This window comes from Seriola aureovittata, chromosome 16 (genome assembly GCF_021018895.1).
Source record: "Seriola aureovittata isolate HTS-2021-v1 ecotype China chromosome 16, ASM2101889v1, whole genome shotgun sequence".
NCBI lineage: Eukaryota > Metazoa > Chordata > Actinopteri > Carangiformes > Carangidae > Seriola > Seriola aureovittata.
This window is the reverse complement of record NC_079379.1, coordinates 3,925,898-3,946,263: the sequence shown is the minus strand read 5'-3', so window position 1 is coordinate 3,946,263 and position 20,366 is coordinate 3,925,898. Positions and strand designations below refer to the sequence as shown.

The 20,366-nt window shown below is 43.3% G+C and overlaps 1 protein-coding gene across 3 annotated transcripts in view; it reads left to right on the top strand.

Moving 5' to 3' along the window:
* The window catches only part of col11a2 (collagen, type XI, alpha 2), a 47,601-nt gene that overhangs the window by 20,631 nt on the left and 6,604 nt on the right, over positions 1–20,366 (top strand). For 2 of the 3 annotated variants that reach the window (XM_056399277.1, XM_056399276.1), the window contains 48 exons: positions 1,048–2,175; positions 3,545–3,664; positions 5,215–5,424; positions 6,404–6,457; positions 6,908–6,949; positions 7,227–7,289; positions 7,452–7,526; positions 7,894–7,980; positions 8,195–8,251; positions 8,493–8,546; positions 8,723–8,776; positions 8,924–8,977; positions 9,297–9,350; positions 9,515–9,568; positions 9,701–9,745; positions 10,056–10,109; positions 11,031–11,075; positions 11,262–11,315; positions 11,498–11,542; positions 12,557–12,610; positions 12,701–12,745; positions 13,013–13,066; positions 13,240–13,284; positions 13,479–13,532; positions 13,723–13,830; positions 14,354–14,407; positions 14,518–14,571; positions 14,723–14,767; positions 15,161–15,214; positions 15,638–15,682; positions 15,842–15,895; positions 16,100–16,153; positions 16,819–16,872; positions 17,065–17,262; positions 17,376–17,429; positions 17,633–17,740; positions 17,865–17,972; positions 18,147–18,200; positions 18,331–18,384; positions 18,554–18,661; positions 18,751–18,804; positions 18,944–18,997; positions 19,099–19,152; positions 19,271–19,324; positions 19,437–19,544; positions 19,648–19,701; positions 19,889–19,942; positions 20,041–20,094. In XM_056399277.1, the coding sequence (XP_056255252.1) occupies positions 1,048–2,175; positions 3,545–3,664; positions 5,215–5,424; positions 6,404–6,457; positions 6,908–6,949; positions 7,227–7,289; positions 7,452–7,526; positions 7,894–7,980; positions 8,195–8,251; positions 8,493–8,546; positions 8,723–8,776; positions 8,924–8,977; positions 9,297–9,350; positions 9,515–9,568; positions 9,701–9,745; positions 10,056–10,109; positions 11,031–11,075; positions 11,262–11,315; positions 11,498–11,542; positions 12,557–12,610; positions 12,701–12,745; positions 13,013–13,066; positions 13,240–13,284; positions 13,479–13,532; positions 13,723–13,830; positions 14,354–14,407; positions 14,518–14,571; positions 14,723–14,767; positions 15,161–15,214; positions 15,638–15,682; positions 15,842–15,895; positions 16,100–16,153; positions 16,819–16,872; positions 17,065–17,262; positions 17,376–17,429; positions 17,633–17,740; positions 17,865–17,972; positions 18,147–18,200; positions 18,331–18,384; positions 18,554–18,661; positions 18,751–18,804; positions 18,944–18,997; positions 19,099–19,152; positions 19,271–19,324; positions 19,437–19,544; positions 19,648–19,701; positions 19,889–19,942; positions 20,041–20,094 (4,293 nt within the window). The remainder of the gene's footprint in view (positions 1–1,047; positions 2,176–3,544; positions 3,665–5,214; positions 5,425–6,403; positions 6,458–6,907; positions 6,950–7,226; positions 7,290–7,451; positions 7,527–7,893; positions 7,981–8,194; positions 8,252–8,492; positions 8,547–8,722; positions 8,777–8,923; positions 8,978–9,296; positions 9,351–9,514; positions 9,569–9,700; positions 9,746–10,055; positions 10,110–11,030; positions 11,076–11,261; positions 11,316–11,497; positions 11,543–12,556; positions 12,611–12,700; positions 12,746–13,012; positions 13,067–13,239; positions 13,285–13,478; positions 13,533–13,722; positions 13,831–14,353; positions 14,408–14,517; positions 14,572–14,722; positions 14,768–15,160; positions 15,215–15,637; positions 15,683–15,841; positions 15,896–16,099; positions 16,154–16,818; positions 16,873–17,064; positions 17,263–17,375; positions 17,430–17,632; positions 17,741–17,864; positions 17,973–18,146; positions 18,201–18,330; positions 18,385–18,553; positions 18,662–18,750; positions 18,805–18,943; positions 18,998–19,098; positions 19,153–19,270; positions 19,325–19,436; positions 19,545–19,647; positions 19,702–19,888; positions 19,943–20,040; positions 20,095–20,366) is intronic. The other variant, XM_056399278.1, reaches the window with a different exon arrangement.

Genomic DNA, 20,366 nt, shown 5'->3' with positions numbered 1-20,366 from the left:
AGTTTCCAAACCAGTTTTCCAGTCAACATGGGAATATCAATGCACATGTTTTTTGTGTTGGTAAATGCATTCATGGTTGTACATCTGACCTTTGTATGGCATACATGACATACATGTATGCCACAGTCTGTCTCCTTTAAGCCTGTTTCTGTTCTGTATTGCATATGTGAGGAGTTTATATCACCGGTGATGGCCTGTTTTCCCCACACTATATTATTTGGGTGAATTTTTTTTTTTGTCAGTTTGTTTACAGTGTTAGTTTGCATGTATTTTCATTGTAGCAGCACGAGAAGTAATAATTAGTCATGCACAGTGGTTTTCATTTTGTGGTTTCATGTGACTAACTTTCCTTTGCATGCAAGCCTGGCATCTGTCCTCCCTCCTTTGCATGGCTGAACTGCAGCAACCATCTCTGTCTGGTAGTTGGACTGCTCAGTGCATTATCAACGGCGTGTGTGTATGAGCGCGGCAGGTCAGTGCATCAGTGATGTGTACGTTTTGTGTGTGTGTGTGTCTGTGCAGTGTGTGTGTGAGTTCAGCACCAGCTTTACCTGACCAGTCACACCCTCAGTGCCTCTGCCAAACCACAGGCTCCAGTTCCTATTAGCACCAAGATGCTGCTTTGTCATTTAATATTGGGAATGGCATTACTGGAGAGATCAGCAAAAATTGCTCCAAATGACTTGGGTCAAAGACATGAAATTTCTCAAATGTCTTATGTGGATTCGATTTTGATTTTTACTTGTAGTTTTTTCAGTTGTATTTTTGTTTCCCATTTTAAAACTTGTATTAATCCTCTGCTGTATCCAGTAATGCCTGTACAGTCTCAGTAAATCATCCAAGCCTTAGCCATCTTTATGTCATTGTTTCTCAAAACATCCACTCTTGTCTTTCTCTCCTTCTGTCCATCCCTTGTTTGTGCTTTTCATCCCCCTCCCAACCCCTCCATGTATCTTTGTCTTCCTCCACTCTCTCTCCCTGTCTTTGTCAATATGCACTTTTACATACTAAACAACATCTCAACCAAACAATAATCACGGATATTAGAAGAAGGCGCTCAATGGAAAAGCGGCCCCCACTAAAACCACCCCTGTCAAAGCCAAACCCACTCCAGCTAAGCCGGCCAAGACTGGATCATACAAACTTGTAGTCAAGCCGCCTTTGCCCACCAAAGTTTCCAAGTCCTCCACAGCCAAGACATCCAAGGCAAAGCCCACTGCAGTAGAGATCCTCCTGTCTAAGATCAAACCAACAGCAGCAGTTAAATCTAAGCTGACAGTTGGCAATGGTAAAGCAGCTGCTGAGAAGAAAGCAAATGGTGCAGCTAAAGCCAATGGCAATGGAAAAGCAGCTGTAACCAAAACTAACGGCAATGGCAAAGCTACAGCTGAAGCTAAGCCTACAGCTCAGGTCAAGATCAATGGCAAGGTTGTAATTGAGAAGAAAGTCAATGGTAATGGAAATGGAAAATCCTCAGCAGAAAAGAAAGCCAATGGAAACGGAAAAGCCACTGTTGTGTCTAAGGCTAATGGAAACGGTAATGGCAAAGCTACAGCAGAGAAGAAAGCCAATGGGAATGGTAAAACTACCATTGAAGTTAAAGAGATTAAAGTCAAAATTAATGGCAAAACTGAGAATAAAGTCAATGGTGAGGCTAAGGCTAATGGCAATGGCAAAGTTATCACTGTGGTAGAAAAGAAAGTCATCAGTGCTGCAAATCAGGCTAAAACTGAAACCACTACAAAATCAAAGACTGAGAAAGTTGTTAAAGTAGAAAAGACTGTGTTCAGTGCAGCTAAATCAGCTGCCAAAGTAGAAGCTACCAAGACACCTAAAGCCACAAAAGCATCAAAACCTGAACCTACAAAGACGGCAAAGGCTGTGGCCACCAAAGCTGCTGCAGCAAAAACCCAAGTGAAGACAGAGATCAAAGTTAAAACTGTGGTCACCAAAGTCCCTCTGGTCAAATCAACGGCGAGCAAAGTGGTGAAGAATGTGGTCGAAAAGGTTTCGAAGAAAGTAGCCGCTGCCAGGCCCACTCCACCCAGACCCACAAGAACCAAGATGGTGGACATTAATGTCAAATCCCAGCACAAACCTTTCCCACCCTTTGGCAAGACTGCGCTGAGTGGAACTGTCGTCCCAGCGAAGAAAATTACCAACGGTTATCAACAGGTACAACAGGAGGGCTCATGTTTGGGTCGGAATGTCCAGAGACGTATGTCCCGTCTGTCCCATCTGGTTGCCAGCTCTTTCCACCATCCAGGGTCTGCAGCAAAATTCTTGTAAAACTTGCCATGTAGGGGGAGTCTTTTATGAATAGTTTGGTCTCTCAGTAGGAGGCTGGCAGTGCAAATTTTGATGTAAATCCTTAATGGTGGACAATCTGGTCTTCAGAATGGAAGGGTTCATACCGAGCTGGGCGCCTTCTCCTCTGTTTATATATCATATGATCTTCATGATCACACCAACTGCTCCATATGATATGATACAGCGGTGCACATTGAAGCATGGCTAATTGTACAGTTTCATTGTTCTTTACTTCACTTCATACTCCTACCTTCAAGTTGCTGAAACTGGATCTCAGAACCTGAATACACTCCATCGCTCCGTCTCTTTCTTTTCGGGGGAAACCAGTCGAATGAATGAGCATGGATTGCTATGGCACAGAAACTAAACCTGAGAAAACACAAATACTGTCACATTCTACACACATGCAACACAACAATCCTCCTCTGTCACTCTCTCATTCTCTTTCTTTCAGTTTTTGAAGTACCTGTGTTTTCTCTCTGACACCTGTCCCCCTGTCTCTGGTCATATTGTTTTTTCAAATATGAATAAATCAGCCTCACAGAATGTAAAAGGCGAGCTTTAAGTTTGCTTTCATTACAGGTTCAATTTCATTCACTGTGCAATCTACTGTGAAGCTTGGCCGCTTCACAGAGAGACACTGTGAGGTTCATGGTCTTCAGGGGGGGGTCTGAAAAATTCATTTATAGCTTGCGTTGACTGTTATATTGACTGAACAGAATTATGTTCTGTGAGGCTGTTGATTTGGGTTGTCTCTCTGTTTTCTGGTCTTGGGTGAAACTAGACATCCCAAAGCATCAGGTCATGATGTTTTCATCTGAAGGGATGGATAGAGGCTCTCAGTCCTACCTCCTCTGAGGGCAGACTTCACCCTTTCATGAATCTTGGCTTTGTGGACTTTAAAAAGCAAAAATGGTTCAACAATACAAAGAAAAGAAATCTCAGCAATGAAGTCTCAATGACTCCCTAAATCTTGCATATGGCAACATTTATAGTCACTGAGACTCTGAAACTACCTGAAGTTTCTTTTCTAAAATGGATCTTTACAACTTTAAAAATGTGAGTTGCCACTAAACATTTCTTTGCCTCTGGCAACCACAGTTTTATGATGTGTTCCATTTTCTTCTTTTAACTCATCATTACCTACAAGCAGACTTTGAACTAACCACGCTCTTCCAATCAAATCTGCTTACTTCCTCCCTGCTCCCCAATTCCTGTCAACTTGACCAATCAGGATGTAGGCACTGAATATACCGAGGCTGGCCACACCGCTACAGAGACTGATTATTACTATGAGGAGACGGACCCACTGCCAGAGGGTGAGGTGATTGGACATGAAGTGGTCCCTGTGCAGGTAAAAAGAAAAGTACACACTGATCAGTGACACAGATCACGGACATGTAATAGTCAAAGAGGACAGGATAGATAAACCTTATAGAGAACAACATGTATGTAAATTAAATGCCAAATCTCCATGTAGATTTATAGTATAAATAGTTCAAGAATAGAAAAACAAGAATAAATCATCACCTCAATACAAGAGACTTCTATCACCTAAGGGAGAAGACGGTGTAATACTATGTGGTGGTGAGCCCAGTCTTCATAGTTTAACCAAGTAGCCATAGCTCTCTTTACACTTCTCTAACCAACTGTTTTGTTGGCACCGATGCCACGTGACAAGACATAAGAGAAAACCTCTCTCAAAAGAGAATGCACCACATTCATCTGCTTGTATCATCAAACATTTTTATGTGGCTCCCCTTTTCCCTAACAACAAGATCCCCGTTCTGTTCTCATCGCGAGATTCTTGGGTTGATCGGTTTGAGGTCTTGTCATAAGAACAAAAAAATCTTGTGAAAAAGGGATTCACATAGGAATATTTGATGTGCACATTTAACCACGGCAACAACAGGAGATGGATATAATGCATTCTTGTTTGGGAGAAAAATCTAACTGAACTAGAGAATACAGTAGTTGCTGTGGTTCACGTTGCAGCCCTACACTCAGAAATTGAGAATGAGTTTCTCACAGTTCTGATTTGTTTCTCACAGTTCACTTATCCTGGCAATAATCCATATTGTCATCATTACCATTTGATCTGTATAAGCTGACTTTGATGACTTTGTTTTGGTTTTCAATGTTGATGCTAAGAATGTTTCTGCCACCGTTCTGGAGAGAGAGACGTCAGCCAGTCTGTACTGTATATTTTAGGAACAAGTAGACTTATTGTTCACAGTTTGTTGGGATAGTGTTTCACATGTGTTCATCTGTACGGCATAAATCCACTGGATTCATGTTTGTTTTGAAAACCCCCACGGTAAGTAACATGGACTACTGTATAACACAGTTCCTGCTTTGCGTAGCGCAGCACACAGCAGCAGCTTGTTTCCACAAAGTGTTTCGTATCAGTTCAGTGTGTTTAGGAACTTTGTCAGATCATATATTTAGGCAAATTTGGAGAAATCATTTTGTTTCAGGTCATCACACACAAGCTGATGATGACACGCTTTGATGGAAACACATACTATTATAAGCTTAATAGATGATTAACAGAAGATATTAGGTCGCAGGATAAACCTGAAGCCTGAAGTTAAGGCGTGAAGGACTGATAGAGTCCCGACAGTCTGTCAGATCTCTATTTGTTTTCTGTCCCTATGTCACTGTTTATTTGCAAAAGGTAAGACTCACTTTTTTCTATATATGCCCCTCTCCTCCACTCCCCCTGTTGTTTCATTCTGTATTTCTCTTTCCTATAATGACATTTCCCCATCATACATACCTCTCCCTCCTGCTTTCACTGTCCCTTCTTCCTCTCGCATCTTTTTCTTCTTCTCTCCTTTGCTTGATTCATCCTCTCGTGCCCCTCCATCTATCCCATTTGCGGCTTTGATAAACCCAACCCAGCCCCAGGTGGAGACAACACTGGTGGGAGAGGAGGTAGAGGCCACCAAGGCAGGCAGAGCGGGCGAGGAGGTCTTCACTGAGGAGTATGTGACAGGGGACGAGAAGGAATACGACTATTCCTACAGGGACTACAATGAGCCGATAATGGAGACCGGAGAGGTCGATGCCAACATGGGCCCCGCCCTGTCCGCTGTGACAGACGAGGGAGGCGTAAGTCGTTTTTGCTTCAGGGGCAAAAAAAAAACAAAAAACGAAACAAAATCGATTTCAACCAACTCTGAGTCCTGGTCTTTATCGAATTGTATTCAATGTCCTCTTAAATGACTTGTTTGAGTTTGCCCTCTTTTGGAGTCCCTTCTCACCCACAGTGGCTAATTGAACACACATGGTAACCTGTTTAAACTTGACCTTAAAAATAAAACCCTCAGTCTACCTTTGTATTCATTTTAAGGACTGGTTGTTAACAAGTGTTTAAGTTTCCTACCCACAGTGTCATCTAAGTAAATTCAAAATGGCCGCCATGCAAGTAAAGTCTATTCCTAGATTTATTTTCATACCGGGCAAAGCTCAATCAGTCACAGAGAAACCTGAGTTTGAATGCATGAAGACCTAGTCCCCTCATCGTGGTTGAAATGGGTTTTACTCTATACGCTGTATAGTGAGCGCCACAGGAGCCCTGGGAGAATAGCTATTACCGTGGTAGAAGCTATTTGGGATCCTAATAAACACTAGCAATAACTTTAACTTTGCATACACTGCATACAGAGGCATTTCAAAGCGCAAAGAGCAAGTGGCTGCTTGCTGCGTCTTTTGTTTTGGATGCCATGTCTCTCAGTGTATGGCTTCACTTAGAGCCGCTGAGCCCAGGCGATTCTCCGTTAACAGTTCTGCAAGTAATGGAGCCACAGTTTGGAGAACCATTAAATCATCGGTATTTGGACGAAAAGCTTTATGTCTTTACCGCAAGTCAAACAGGTTTTCGTTGTATTATCTGTTTTCTACGTCGGAACAATAGTGTTTAACATCGTGTGGTAAATGAATGTGTTTCTGTAAGTGTGCGTCTTCCTGTTGTCTCAGCGCATAAAGCCAAAACACCATTATCTGCCATTCGCTTTCTGTGAGTGTGTAAGTGTAAAGTACCTCTGTACTGACTGCGCTGTGTTGTTGGCTACATGTGTGTTTTCCTCAGGCCGCCGTCAGAGGCCTGAAAGGAGAGAAAGGAGAACCTGCCGTCCTGGAGCCTGTGAGTCACTAATTGTCTTTAAGCAGTTTTACATGAGTCGGGTATTTAAACAGGTTTACTCTGTCACGGAGAGGAAACGCTTCCCACGGACACTTTATCCCACAAGCTACTAATGACGAATCTCAGCATCTTGTCCTCTTGACCCGCTCAGAGGCTGAACATCATCTAAAATGATTATTCTCATCAGTGCATGTTTCATTCCTAAGTTACTCAAATACTTTATTTGACCTTAAATGCAGCCGCTGAAAGGGGCAGATCTTTCCAGTACAATTCAAGTACGTGTTTGTAGTTAATAAGTTGTTCTATTTAAGGTACAGTACGAACAAACAAACTTTATCGCACAAAATCACAGGAGATTAATGGAGTAATGACTTGTACTGATTTCTATGTTCCTTTTTGTTGGGTTTCGTCCTCCTGCTTTACATTTTTAACGTGTCTTATTTTCTGCAGGGTATGCTGATTGAAGGCCCTCCAGGACCTGAGGGACCTGCTGTAAGTAAATGATGGTTGTTTTCTTTCCTCAAGAAATTTTACTCACCCACCTTTAAATATAAAATACACTCTGGGTTAGTACCCTGTGAATTATTTAAGTAGTAAAATAACTTGTTTGTTGGAAGTTTGTTACATTAACATTATTTCTGTAGTGTAATATGTAGGATATTCCTATGCAACACCGCAATCAAACTGCACCTGACAGTGACCTAGAAAATGACCACTTCAACAAACAACAAAATAACAAACTCAAGACTCTTCCCCCCGCCTCTTTCAGGGTCTTTCCGGCCCCTCCGGCCCGTCTGGACCTCCTGGCTCTGCTGGCGACCCTGGCGAGAGGGTGAGTGTTTCACTTTCTCTGAAGAAATGTAGGTTTGTAGAGACATTAGCGCTGAATCTGCACACAGACAAAATGTGTGTATAGGTCATTGCACATGCACAGAAGCGCATTTCATTTCCGCTCGATCCTGCGAGCTCACCGCTCCATCTCTCCATCCTTCAGGGTCCTCCTGGTAGAGCTGGTCTGCCTGGAGCTGATGGAGTCCCTGGACCTCCTGGAACCTCAGTGATGCTGCCTGTGAGTCGCCCTTACCTTTTGGTCCTTTTGTTAGAGAGGGATGTTTGAATGGCCATGCATGTGAGTGATGTCTGAGCCAAGATGGGTAATTGTTTTGCAGATGCTTTAAAGGTGTAACAGAGGCCCTTCCTCCTTAGTCTGTATTGTTTTGTGTGTTCATTACAATGGCTGGATGCTGGCTCTGACCACTCAAACACATCCACTGCCAATAAGCTAAAGGTTTGTCGATGACCACAGCTCCAGTCTATAAACCTGACACCATGTTTTGATTTTTTTCTTTATCAGTTCAAGCACTTCATTAGTGTTTTTTGTTGATAAATTATATTGATTTTATCTTTCTTTTTTGTTCTTTCTTTTCTTCTTGCAGTTCCGTTTTGGTCAGAGTGGAGGAGATAAGGGTCCGGTCGTCTCTGCACAGGAAGCCCAGGCAGCAGCCATCTTGTCTCAGGCCAGGGTCAGTCCCCACGCTTATTTAACATTTACACTGCGCACTTCATCTGCTTTCAAGGACCGTATCGAGCCTTGAGGCTTCACCATTGTCTGAGATTGTCAACATCTTTAAAGACATGAGTATGAAAAGGAGATTGTCCTTTTCCTCCTACATCACCAACATCACAAGCAGCCATTTGTCTCCATGATCACTGATGATGAAGTGTTGTTGTCTCTAGATGGCTCTGAAAGGACCTCCTGGACCCATGGGATTCACTGGACGCCCCGGACCCCTGGTATGTTACCAGTCATCTGGACCCTTTTACAATCCAGCTGCTTCTACACAATGCAATAAGAGTTTGACACATGACAAGGGTTTTGATCCCATAATAGGTTCTTTATAAGCTTGTTTGTGTATGAAGTCTTGTTGTGAAGTCTCAAATGCCAAAACAGCTCTCATGTGTCTTGCTCATCATTAAGGGGGGGTGACAGGATGAATAGTTTTGGAGGTGTTGATGATGATTGTGTGTGTTTCAGGGAAATCCTGGAAGTCATGGTCTGAAGGGAGAGAGCGGAGACCCCGGTCCTCAGGTAAAAACACTGACCTCTGACCTCACAACCAAATCGTTGAAATCATTTTTATGTCAAATCATGTCATTAACCCTCCTTTTACCTTTACAGTATTGTGTATGTTATTATTGAACTGCGCTCAGTGTAGATCTGCAGTATGACAGGCATTTATCACAGACATCTAATTCATTTGTCAGGGCCCCAGGGGAACCCAGGGTTTGATGGGACCTCCAGGCAAAGCAGGAAGAAGAGTGAGTATACAAAACAGCCGCTGTGTCTCGTATTTACTTTCTTTAATTGGGGTTTTTGCCAATCCAGAAGCCAAGCATGCCCCATCAATAACAAAACATGAGTATTAGGCGAATGGTACGACTGTCCCTCTGCTTGTCTCCTAACAGGGCCGCGCTGGAGCTGATGGTGCCAGGGGAATGCCAGGAGAGTCTGGATCTAAGGTAACCTCTCTCTGGTGCCATTAGTTAATGGACATCTCAATTCATTCTGTAACTGGGATTTCAGCAGTAAATATGTTGCTTTGTACTTAAACATTTTTTAAATGCTGAGGTTGTGAAATGATAAATGATAAAAGCTTTTACTCGTTCTTGGTCTTGGTTCACCTCAGCATCACTTGCTTTCTCTGGTGTCCCAAAAACCCACTGCTATGTACAAAACAAAAGTTCAAACACAGTACTGATGCATCAACTCCACGTGTGATGCATTTCCACCTCCTACAATACAGTAATAACACCTCACATGTCTGTGTGTCTCTCTCAGGGTGACCGTGGTTTTGATGGTCTTCCTGGTTTGCCCGGTGACAAAGGACACAGGGTGAGTCAACAGCAAAACAATCACAATGTCACCTACACTTGACACAGTGCGACAGTTCAGAACGCGTCAGCAGACTTTAACCATGTTACTACTTGAATATCTGTTCATAAGCAGAATTAAAGAATTTTCTGATCCGTCACTCCTCCACTCTCTCATCTCCTCAGGGTGACACAGGACCGATGGGACCCCCAGGATCCCAAGGAGAGGACGGAGAGAGGGTATGAAGATAGGAGAAAAGAATCTGAAATGATCGCAGGCACTATTCAAAAACACCTGTTACTGTGTCACTCTGTATCTGTTAATAATCAGCCTCTGTCCGTCCCTGACGTGTTGTTTCTGTGTGTTTCCAGGGAGACGACGGAGACGTTGGACCCAGGGGTCTCCCAGGTGAACCAGTGAGTGTTTCCATGACAAACCAACTGATTTTAAATTTAATTAAAACTGTATTAGTTTCATTTGTCAGTTTGACCTGATGCTAATGTCGCTGCTCTAGCTGTTGTTGACCTTTGACCTCCTGTTAATGTTCATCTACATTATGATTTATTTTGGAATGCAGTGTGTATGGCTGTCTGAATATGTCATTCACGACTCTGTGTGTGTGTGTGTGTGTGTGTGTGTGTGTGTGTGTGTGTGTGTGTGTGTACTTTATCTCTGAGTAAATGCGTGTGTGTCTCTTTACTAATGTGTCTGTGTGTGTGTCTCTAGGGACCTCGTGGTTTGCTCGGACCCAAAGGTCCTCCTGGAATCCCTGGACCTCCTGTGAGTAAAAACAATTTCAAAGTCCATTGTGCTGCTGTTATTTTGGCAGCCCTGTTTTTTCCCTCTCTGACCACTGAACACCCACAGCAGCTCCCGAAACAACACCCTGCGACCTGATGTAAAGACGGGGATATGCAGTAATCTAAAAATGAACATGTAATGTTCCCACAGTCAGCTCAAAACAATACCAAGATACCCAGTATGGCCCAAGTCCACAACTTTATATATACATATGTCCTGGAGTTGTTGGCTGAAGTGGTAGAGCTCTGCCTTTAAAAGAGTGCTCCACAGATTTAGCATTTCACTCCTGTCACATTGTCAGACTCAGATTTCTTTTTAAAAAGGGTCAAACCTCGGCACAGAAGAACCAGAGACAGTGTTTTAGCATTTTAATTCCACATATTCTCCATCCTTGTAAAAACCTGACACTTACCAGTGCAGCTTAACCGCTGACAGGTCAGTCACCAGTAGCGACTAATGTATCTAACCTCAAGCAGAGATGAGGAGCGGGATGCAGAGGTCTGCTAATGTGACGGCTCACACACTGATTTCTTTCATTGTCCAACTTGTGGTCTTCATCCCCCAACCAACGCTGTCTCAAGTCAATCACTCGATTTCACACACAGCTTCCTCTGTAGACGCAAATCACAGAACAGTAAACAGACGGCAGCTGGATTTAAATGTCTGATCCAGATCCAAAGACACACTCTAACAACATCACCAAAATCTACTATGTGCTGTTAGTGACCTTGACCAGGGCACTAGCAAGGATAGTGTCAGTTCCCACTGCGGTCATGAAAATGTAATCTGGATAGAAGCCTTCATCTCAGTGAGTTAGTTATTCATATTTGCAACTGTGTGAATTGTTTGAAATCATTGAGATTCTGATTTTCCTCTCCATGCATCTTCTCTTCTCCTCAGGGTGTACGAGGAAATGACGGGCACCAAGGTCCCAAAGGAAACTTGGTCAGTGGCACTATAAGTTATCTACCATGTTGTCATGTAACTTTGTACTTTTGAATCAGAAGATAATTAGAGCTGTAGTCGTTATGATACAATGAGTAATTCTGAGATATGATTCTCTCGTCCTACTGTTTCTGTCTTTGCATTTGTCATCACTTTATCTTATCGTATTCTCCCTGTGTGTCTCAGGGTCCCCAAGGAGAGCCAGGACCTCCAGGTCAGCAGGGAACCCCAGGAACTCAGGTGAGACAGAGGACAGTTGGCCAGTATCACATACTTGTGATATTCCCCCTTTCACTAAGTAATTGTATGATAAAGAGCAAAGACGTGCACACACATGCACAAAAAAACAAGAGGAAGTTGTATTATTAAGTGTGTGCATTCATGTCTCATGTGTTTGTTGTTTTACCTATTTATTTTTGCAGGGAATGCCAGGACCTCAGGGAGCCATTGGACCCCCAGGAGAGAAAGTAAGACACCAAAAATATATAAGGTTATTCTGTCATAGAAGAACCACAAGAAACCCATGGTTAACTTAATATATTCAAGCAGCAGTTATATGATAAAGATGACCTTGATGAACTTATTGATTTCACTTGTTAAACCCTCTTCATTCACGGAGACATAAACGAGAAAACATCTGTTCAGGCAGATGTGGCTCTTTGAGGAGATCTGGGGAGATTGCAGACGCAGTTTTAATCAAAATATTCGATTAGATTAGATGTAACATAACGTCTTATTTTGGATTTAAATAAATAAAGGGATGAGGAGGGCTTCTGCTTGATGATTACTCTTTGTGTCTGTCTCCCTTGAAGATTTTTAAAGCAATAGTTTGACATTTGGAGCAATATACTTACAGCCGATATACTTAGCTTAGCTTAAAGACTGGAAAGGGCTAACCTGGCTCTGTCCAAAGGTTTTAAAAAATGCAACTAATGACAGTATACTGTATGTCTCACTGATCAACCCACCCGCCCCCTGAGATAATGGCAGCTGAAGTACGACTGAGATGACACTGAAATTATGCATCCTTCTCTCTGTCACATGAAGCGACAGAGAGAAAGCACTCTTGGTCATTCAAGTGCAAGTACTTGTTGATCTATATGAGTGAGGGAGAATCAGGCCTGAGTGTGTTTCTCATAGTTCAGCCCTGTGAGACATCCATGTGGTTGGTACCTGTCGGCCTGGTAACTAAACCATTTTTAGCACAAGTTCTTCGTTTCCTGGTGTTTTATAGAAGTTACCAAACAGGTTCAGGAGCAATAGCACTGCCCTCTGGACCGGGGTACAAGCTACAGACACATGCATCTAGCTCTGGAAAAACAAGATGGATGCAATCAGATTTAGGATCTTCCTAACAAACACAACCTAAATAGCATCAATATTTCATCCAGTTATGAGACATTTGAAATAAAGACTGTTTGTGGGGTTTTATATCCACTGATTTATTTCACTCGTGAACACCATGTCTTCTTTTCCATCAGGGTCCCACAGGAAAACCAGGTCTGCCAGGAATGCCTGGTGCTGACGGCCCTCCTGTACGTTTGTCTCTTCCTTTTTCTTTATCATCACAACTGAACTAAGTTGAATCCACCAACACCTGATGAGCTTTCTGTCTTTCTTCTCAGGGCCACCCAGGAAAGGAGGGGCCTACTGGCACCAAAGGAAACCAGGTGGGTGTCAGTCACCACGTTCACGTCCCTTCCATCTAACAAAGTCAATTCACCAATGAAATATGACCCATAGCAGGAAAAACATAAACAACATATTACACTGAAATAATTAGATTCAAATGCACATTTACAGTAAAACGTTGGTGCAGTTACTTTCAATATGTCTTTATAGTTGCAGTTGTCCATGTAAGAATGACACCCAACATATTGAGTTGAAGGTATTTTATTGTGTTGGGAACTCATCTTTCTTTCTTTGACCTTCTTCAGGGTCCCAACGGTCCCCAGGGAGCTATTGGCTATCCTGGCCCTCGTGGCATCAAGGTCAGTACACTTCATCTTTCAGGTGGCTTTTATAAACCAGTAAACAGGGTTTTTGATTGTGAGGCTTTTTTGGGACAGGTTTTGTATTGCATCTGCAAATAAACTGAACCAACATGAGACTTAAATATCCCTTATCATGTCATTGTTCTGATTATTTAATGCTTTGACTGCAGGGAGCTCAAGGAATCCGTGGTCTGAAGGGCCACAAGGGAGAGAAGGTGAGTGGCAAAGTAATATTTCAAAATACACATGAATCACGTGATAAATACTGTCTCTTAAATGACAGTTGCTCTGGTAAACTGAGCTGATAGTTACACTTTTAGTTGATGCACAAAAGCAAAATGTTAAATAAAAGACAGGACATGTTCAGGTCCGTTTGCTTCATATGTATATTTGTTTTGCTTGTTTCTAGGGAGAAGATGGTTTCCCTGGAATTAAAGGAGATTTTGGTTCCAAGGGAGAGAGGGTAAGAAGGATTGATGCAGTAACTGGCTGGTTGATTGGTTTGTTGACGTATTGATGAATGGATGGATGAACGGCTGAACTGACCGATTAACTTATTCATCTTCATTTTATATCCTTGCTGTACTTTCTGAGTTATTCCTCTCCATATATTCATTAATTCTGATGGTTTTTCATTCGTCTCGTGCTGACAGGGTGAGATTGGAGTACCAGGGCCCAGAGGAGAGGACGGTCCAGAGGGGCCAAAGGGTCGCGTCGGACCCCCTGGTGAGCTCGGACCACTTGGACTTGTTGGAGAGAAGGTACGACCCGTTCAGTGAGGACGAGATTACGTGACTGGTTCTTAATAACATGATGAGGATACTGATATCATCAGGAACATCATATCCTGCTTTGGCTCTTATATTTCCATTATTATATTTGAAATTGAAAGATATTTCCCATTTTCTTCAAATTAAATCATCATTTTGATAATACATTAGAGGAAGAAATGGCATTGTGCTGCCCTCTTGTGGTTGTATGTGCACCTGAGTTGAACAGATGTCATGGATGGAAAATGGAATTTACAGTATCTTACAACTACTAAATACTACAAGTATCTGCCTTCACTATAATTTGAGTTTCTGTAAGATATTTTGTCATTGATTTTACTGCATGTTAATGTGAATGCAGCACAGTATCAGCTGCCTCTTATTTACCCTTCATATGATAGCATATATTCTGAATTCAAACAATCATTATTGCTAAGGTTGTAATACAGTTTGTTGTGAACAGGTTAGTAACCTTTAAACACGATTGATTAATGATGTCATTGTGTGATTCCAGGGTAAACTTGGCGTACCTGGACTTCCTGGATATCCTGGAAGACAAGGACCCAAGGTGAGAGGAAGACTCATACAGCATCTGTCATCCACTCATTTATTCATCCAGGATGAATTCTTCTTTGGTGAGAAGCAGAACTGATGTTGAGATGTTCATTTGTTTTTTAGGGATCTCTTGGATTCCCAGGATTCCCTGGTTCAAACGGCGAGAAAGGAACAAGAGTAAGTGGATGGCTCTGTGGGGGATTTAGGCTCAGCTGTTCGTCTCACTGTATATCTATGCAGAGATAATCTAGACTAATGGATGCTCCAGATAAAGTTATGATGTCCAGTTTTCCTCTGTCTGATCGAGTCTGTAACTGTTTTCTTCCAGGGTCTCAGCGGCAAAGCAGGACCAAGAGGACAGAGAGGACCAACGGTACCGTTTCACATTCAGTCATTCATTCTTTCAGTCGATCTGTCAAAGCCTCTCTGCTCAGAGGAGGATGCTCTTTCTTCCAGTCAAGCTGTTTGTTTTCTCACGCTATTGAAGAGTAACTTAACATCGGTCTGTTCAAAGACTTCAAGCCTGTTTCACCTCTGATGACACCCAGCATGTCAAAATGTGCTCTGCTGCAAGCAAGTTGATAAATGAAAGCTAAAACAAGAGGGTGTTATGTTACTCTTCAAGCTCTGATTATTAACATTATTAATGGTTAGTCATGTATATGATTCAGTTCATTTAAAACTCATTGGCTATCAGTGTAGTTACACACAGCATCACATTTGCATTGCGTTTGACTGATGAAGACTTACTGTCTGTGACCATCAGGGCCCCAGAGGACAGAGAGGACCGAGGGGCGCAACTGGGAAACCAGGAGCAAAGGTTTGTCTGCACAGTAAATTTATTTGTGTCCATATAAGCGCTTGGCGAGTCCCTTTGTGATGTTGATTATTGCTGTTGATGATGATCATGTGGTCATTATTAATGGTTAGTCATTGCCTACATCATAATCATTATATATTGTACTTACTGCCTCTTCATGGAACCCACACTTGGATAGTTTGCTTTTTTAAATTCAATCACCTAAACAATCTGACAATTCAAATTTGAAACTATGATGATATTTCAGTGAGAACTGTTCTTTGCCGTCTTTGCCCAAAGAACTGGACACCACCTGATTCCTTTTATTCATTTACATATTTTTTTTAGATCTTTGCCTCAGAGTAATCTGGCTCAGAGTTGAGGTGAAGACTATCTACTTCTTCTGTTTATTAACTGTGTTGTTTTTATATTGTTTCCTGTTAGGGAACTTCGGGCAGCGATGGCCCTCCTGGTCCTCTTGGAGAGAGGGTAAGCGCTTCATTTTCATTACAGGAAAGCTCGCTGGCACTTGGTCACAGCTTACATTCAAAACTGTGCCTCATATTCTAAGGCTTTAATAAGACACTGAAAGGCTGCGTTTGATATTGTTATATGTTCTTATTGTATCATATGTTGTTGTCTCACCAGGGATTGCCCGGGCCTCAGGGAGCCAACGGTTTCCCCGGACCAAAGGGACCTCCTGTAAGAAAATGTTTTGATACCAGTTTGTTAAAGACTGATTGTAGGTTCGATTGATGTTCAAGGTGATATCTCTCGGCCGTTCACAGGAGTGTTATAGCACATTGTTCCAACATGTGTTCGCTGTTCCCTCTTGCTTGTTTGGAAAATCTCTCGTAAGGTGGAGATTTGATTCATATTTGATACGTACTTGATGTTTCCTGACAGGGACCACCAGGAAAGGACGGACTGCCTGGACACCCCGGGCAGAGAGGAGAAGTTGTAAGTTAGATTTCTTTTTTAAATTTTTGATTGATTATCCAGTCAGTCACCTGAAAATAGACCTGATAGAATTCAAAAAGTCAATGATTAGTTTGTTATTGATATTTCCTTCTTTCACACTGTGGAATTTGATAAATGATTTATGTTTTTGCATCATTTTCTGTTGATTTTGAAACTGTAAATTATTTGTTGACGCCCTTTGAAAGTGGGTTGGATTCAAAGCGACATCAGGTGCAGTTAGTTATGTGCCATATAAGCTTTTCTTCAGATGCAGTATCTGATCCAGGCACTGACATAACTACACAGTCACATTAAAGGTGTTCAGTCGTCACAGATCATGTGATGAGCGAACACCAGGGAGCTACAATACAGAATTATTACAAATGAAGGAGTGGTGAAGTGATATGTTGAGGTTGCTGCTGTTACTCCTGATGTGCACTGGAATATTTCTACATAGTTCCCTCTCCCGCTGACATGCTGGAGAACAGGTGTGACCCCATTACTTCCTGTTATGTGTTGAATCATTAAAGGGCGAAACATCCAAGAAAAAAGCTGAGTTGTTCTAATGATGAGACGTGGATCACATGGATTATGATGCATCTCAACAATTATATAGAGTTTCAATATGTTGTAGATTATCTGGTAACTGAGTTTATCTCCTGCAGGGTTTCCAAGGTAAAATGGGTCCACCTGGGCCTCCCGGAGTTGTTGGACCTCAGGTGAGTCTTCTCATCATGGTGCATCATTTTGTCAGTACCAATACAATAAAACACATCAGTTTTCATAACAACACAACTTGTCTTCTTTTCCTTTTGTTTGTTTTTTTCTTTTCTGGAAACCCTCCTTTTACTTCCTCTTTCCTCTTCCCCTCTCTGCTCTCTCTATCTCCATCTTTTTCTCCATCCTCCCAGGGCCCATCAGGAGAGACCGGCCCCATGGGCGAGCGCGGCCACCCCGGACCCCCAGGTCCACCTGGAGAGCAGGGACTTTCTGGTCCCTCAGGGAAGGAGGGCACCAAGGGAGACCCTGGACCCCCAGGAGGCCCTGGTAAGGACGGGCCCCCTGGACTGAGAGGCTTCCCCGGAGAGAGAGGACTGCCTGGAACCCCTGTGAGTCTGACCAAGAGACACAGTATACTGTGTAGATTGACTGGCACTTTGGATAAAAGTGTGTAACTGAGCTGAAAAATTATGGATTCATCCCTTTTTGTCTTCTTTCCCAGGGAGGTGGAGGACTGAAGGGAAGTGAAGGACCTGCTGGACCTCCCGGACCTGCTGTACGTCTCAAACCATGTGAAAAGATCATTTCCATCACACTGTAACGCCAACTAATGGAGCAAAAACAACACCAGTAATATCTAGCTGTAGAAGCTCTATAGTCTGTCAGCAGAGGATGTGACTTACTTCAGCATCAGCATCGTTTGTATTTGTATCTCAGTGCTGTATCTGGTGCGGTCTTCATGATATTGTACCTTTCTAGGGGTCTCCTGGTGAGAGGGGACAAGCTGGTACTGCTGGACCTGTTGGACCTCCTGGCAGACCGGGCCCCCAGGGGCCTCCTGGAAACGCTGGGGAGAAGGGAGTCCCTGTGAGTATTCTGGACATTTTTCTCCTGTGTGCAGTAGTGCACTTGACTCTTGAACATCGTCCGTCCAGCCAAAGAAAAATGATCGACTATTGATTTTCCACTTTGCTCCTTTTCTCCTGTTAAGGGCGAGAAAGGCCCTATTGGCCCGGCAGGCCGTGATGGAGTGCAGGGTCCCGTGGGTCTGCCTGGCCCTGCCGGATCACCTGGAGTACCCGGAGAGGACGGAGACAAGGCCAGTAACCCTAAGTAACAGTCTTCACACCAACACCTCCTTGTAAAAACCACCTTAGTTACTTTATTAATCGTCCAGAGTAATGTGTCATAAGGTCCGATGTGGCTCTCATCAGGGGTGATGATCATTCATATCAGCACTTTGCTGTAACGTGACGTGTCCTTGTCTTTTCAGGGTGAGGTTGGGGAGCATGGTCAGAAGGGCGCCAAAGGAGGGAAAGGAGAGCATGTGAGTGACCTGAGATTTATATCTATTGCAGAATTCAATTAGTGAATGAATATTGAATGATGATGCTGTTTCTCTGTTTATCGTGCGGCTGCTGTTTCGTCTTGCTCATTGTTTTTTTGTTTGTTGGTAGGGTCCGCCGGGTCCACCTGGGCCAATGGGTCCCGTGGGTCAGCCAGGTCCTGCTGTAAGTTCAAACTGTAACTCTTTGCAACAGACATCTGACAGTTTGCAGTGCCAGTTGGTTTTGCTTGTTCCTGATTGTATATACAGGAGATGCACACACGATAAAGGGCTTAACCAAGTGGAAAAGTTAATCGCATGAATATATCCGTCCATCTTCCTCTGTGGTGCAGGGAGCTGATGGAGAGCTTGGCCCGAGGGGTCAGCAGGGGCCTTTTGGAGCTAAAGGTGACGAGGGATCCAGAGGATTCCCAGGAGCCCCAGGACCCATCGGACTGCAGGTAAAGACCCCAAACAGCCACAACACTTGTTTCATGAACAAAAATTATGTACAACTGGCGTTTGTGTAACTGTCACCTTTCTCCTGCAGGGACTGCCAGGACCACCAGGTGAGAAGGGAGAGACGGGAGACGTTGGACCTCTGGTGAGTTTCTCACACACACACACACACACACACACACACACACACACACACGATTACCACGATGCCTGCTTCAGTGTCTCGCTTTATCATGATCTATTCATAAATGATGATACAAACACAACTCTCTTTATTTTTCCAGGGTCCTCCAGGCCCTCCAGGACCCCGTGGCCCAGCTGGACCCAACGGTGCTGATGTGAGTGTTTAAAAAAAACAAAACAAAAAAAAACAATATTTAATCGATCATGTAAATGATTAAATATTTTCATCTGAATTGTTTTTATATGTGTTTTTCAGGGTCCTCAAGGTCCTCCTGGTGGTATTGGTAATCCTGGATCTCTTGGAGAGAAGGTGCAAGAATAGATTAAATTTTTAATTAATTAGATGTGGTGATGTTTGATGGTGTCCAGAGAAATAAGAACTGAATTCATTGTCCCGATGACTAAAAGAAATACTGTCTGCGCCGCAGGGAGAGCCTGGTGAGTCTGGACCACCTGGAATTGTGGGAGAGCCTGGAAAGAAGGTGAGCGTTTGACCCGAACACATTTTGGGTTGAGATACGAGGAGACTGTCCCTTCACTGACTCGTCATTAGCGTCCATGAGTTAACAAAGAGTTTGGTGCTTCTGCCGCCAGGGTCCTCGCGGAGAGCGCGGCGAGAAGGGAGAGGCCGGACAACCCGGAACTGCTGGACCCGCTGGAGGACGAGGACGACCTGGAGACGACGGACCCAAAGGAAACCCCGTATGACACCCACTGACACCGGCAGTCAGATCAATGACTTTAGACTCCACAGCAGAATGAACAAGGGATTTTCTCTCTAAATTCTTCTGTTTCTCACCTTCAGGGTCCTGTTGGTTTCCCTGGTGATCCTGGTCCCCCTGGTGAGGTTGGACCCAGAGTGAGTATCTGTATTTTTAAACACCGTGTCAATAATATGTTCTGTTAGATTACAAATGTTTCAAATCATGTTTTCTGTGGCTGCCGGCAGTTTGGTTCAGCTTGTTTCATACACGTGGTGTCTTGAGATTTTTACTTTACTGTACAAGAAGAAGAAAAACCACCAACCCTGATCTGCTTTACTTCAGGGTCAAGATGGCGCCAAGGGAGAGAGAGGAGAAGATGGTGAAGCGGGAGAGTCTGTAAGTCAAAACATGCAATAAAGCAGACATGTGAATGAAGGTTTATAAAATGTCTCTCTAAAATCACCTGAATCTCCTCTCTCTGCCTCCTGTCACAGGGCTCCCCCGGACCTCCTGGTGAGAACGGACCTCCCGGCCCCCCAGGAAAGAGGGTAAGGTCGCCCTCATTGTTTGCTCTGATAGTTGAAAGGAGAAGAAACATTTGATTTTACAAGTACAAATGATTCAACAGTACGGCAGTTACACAGGCGTCCAATAAGAAGTGCAGACAGGGATGTTGTATTCAGTTTGGATTCCCTCCTGTGTTTGTTGTGCAGATATAATCTAGTGACCCGTCTCACTACGGATGTGATTAAATTATAGAATTTGAAGTTACAGAATATAACTCATTTTGTGTTTGTAAATGCGCTGTTACATGTTTAAC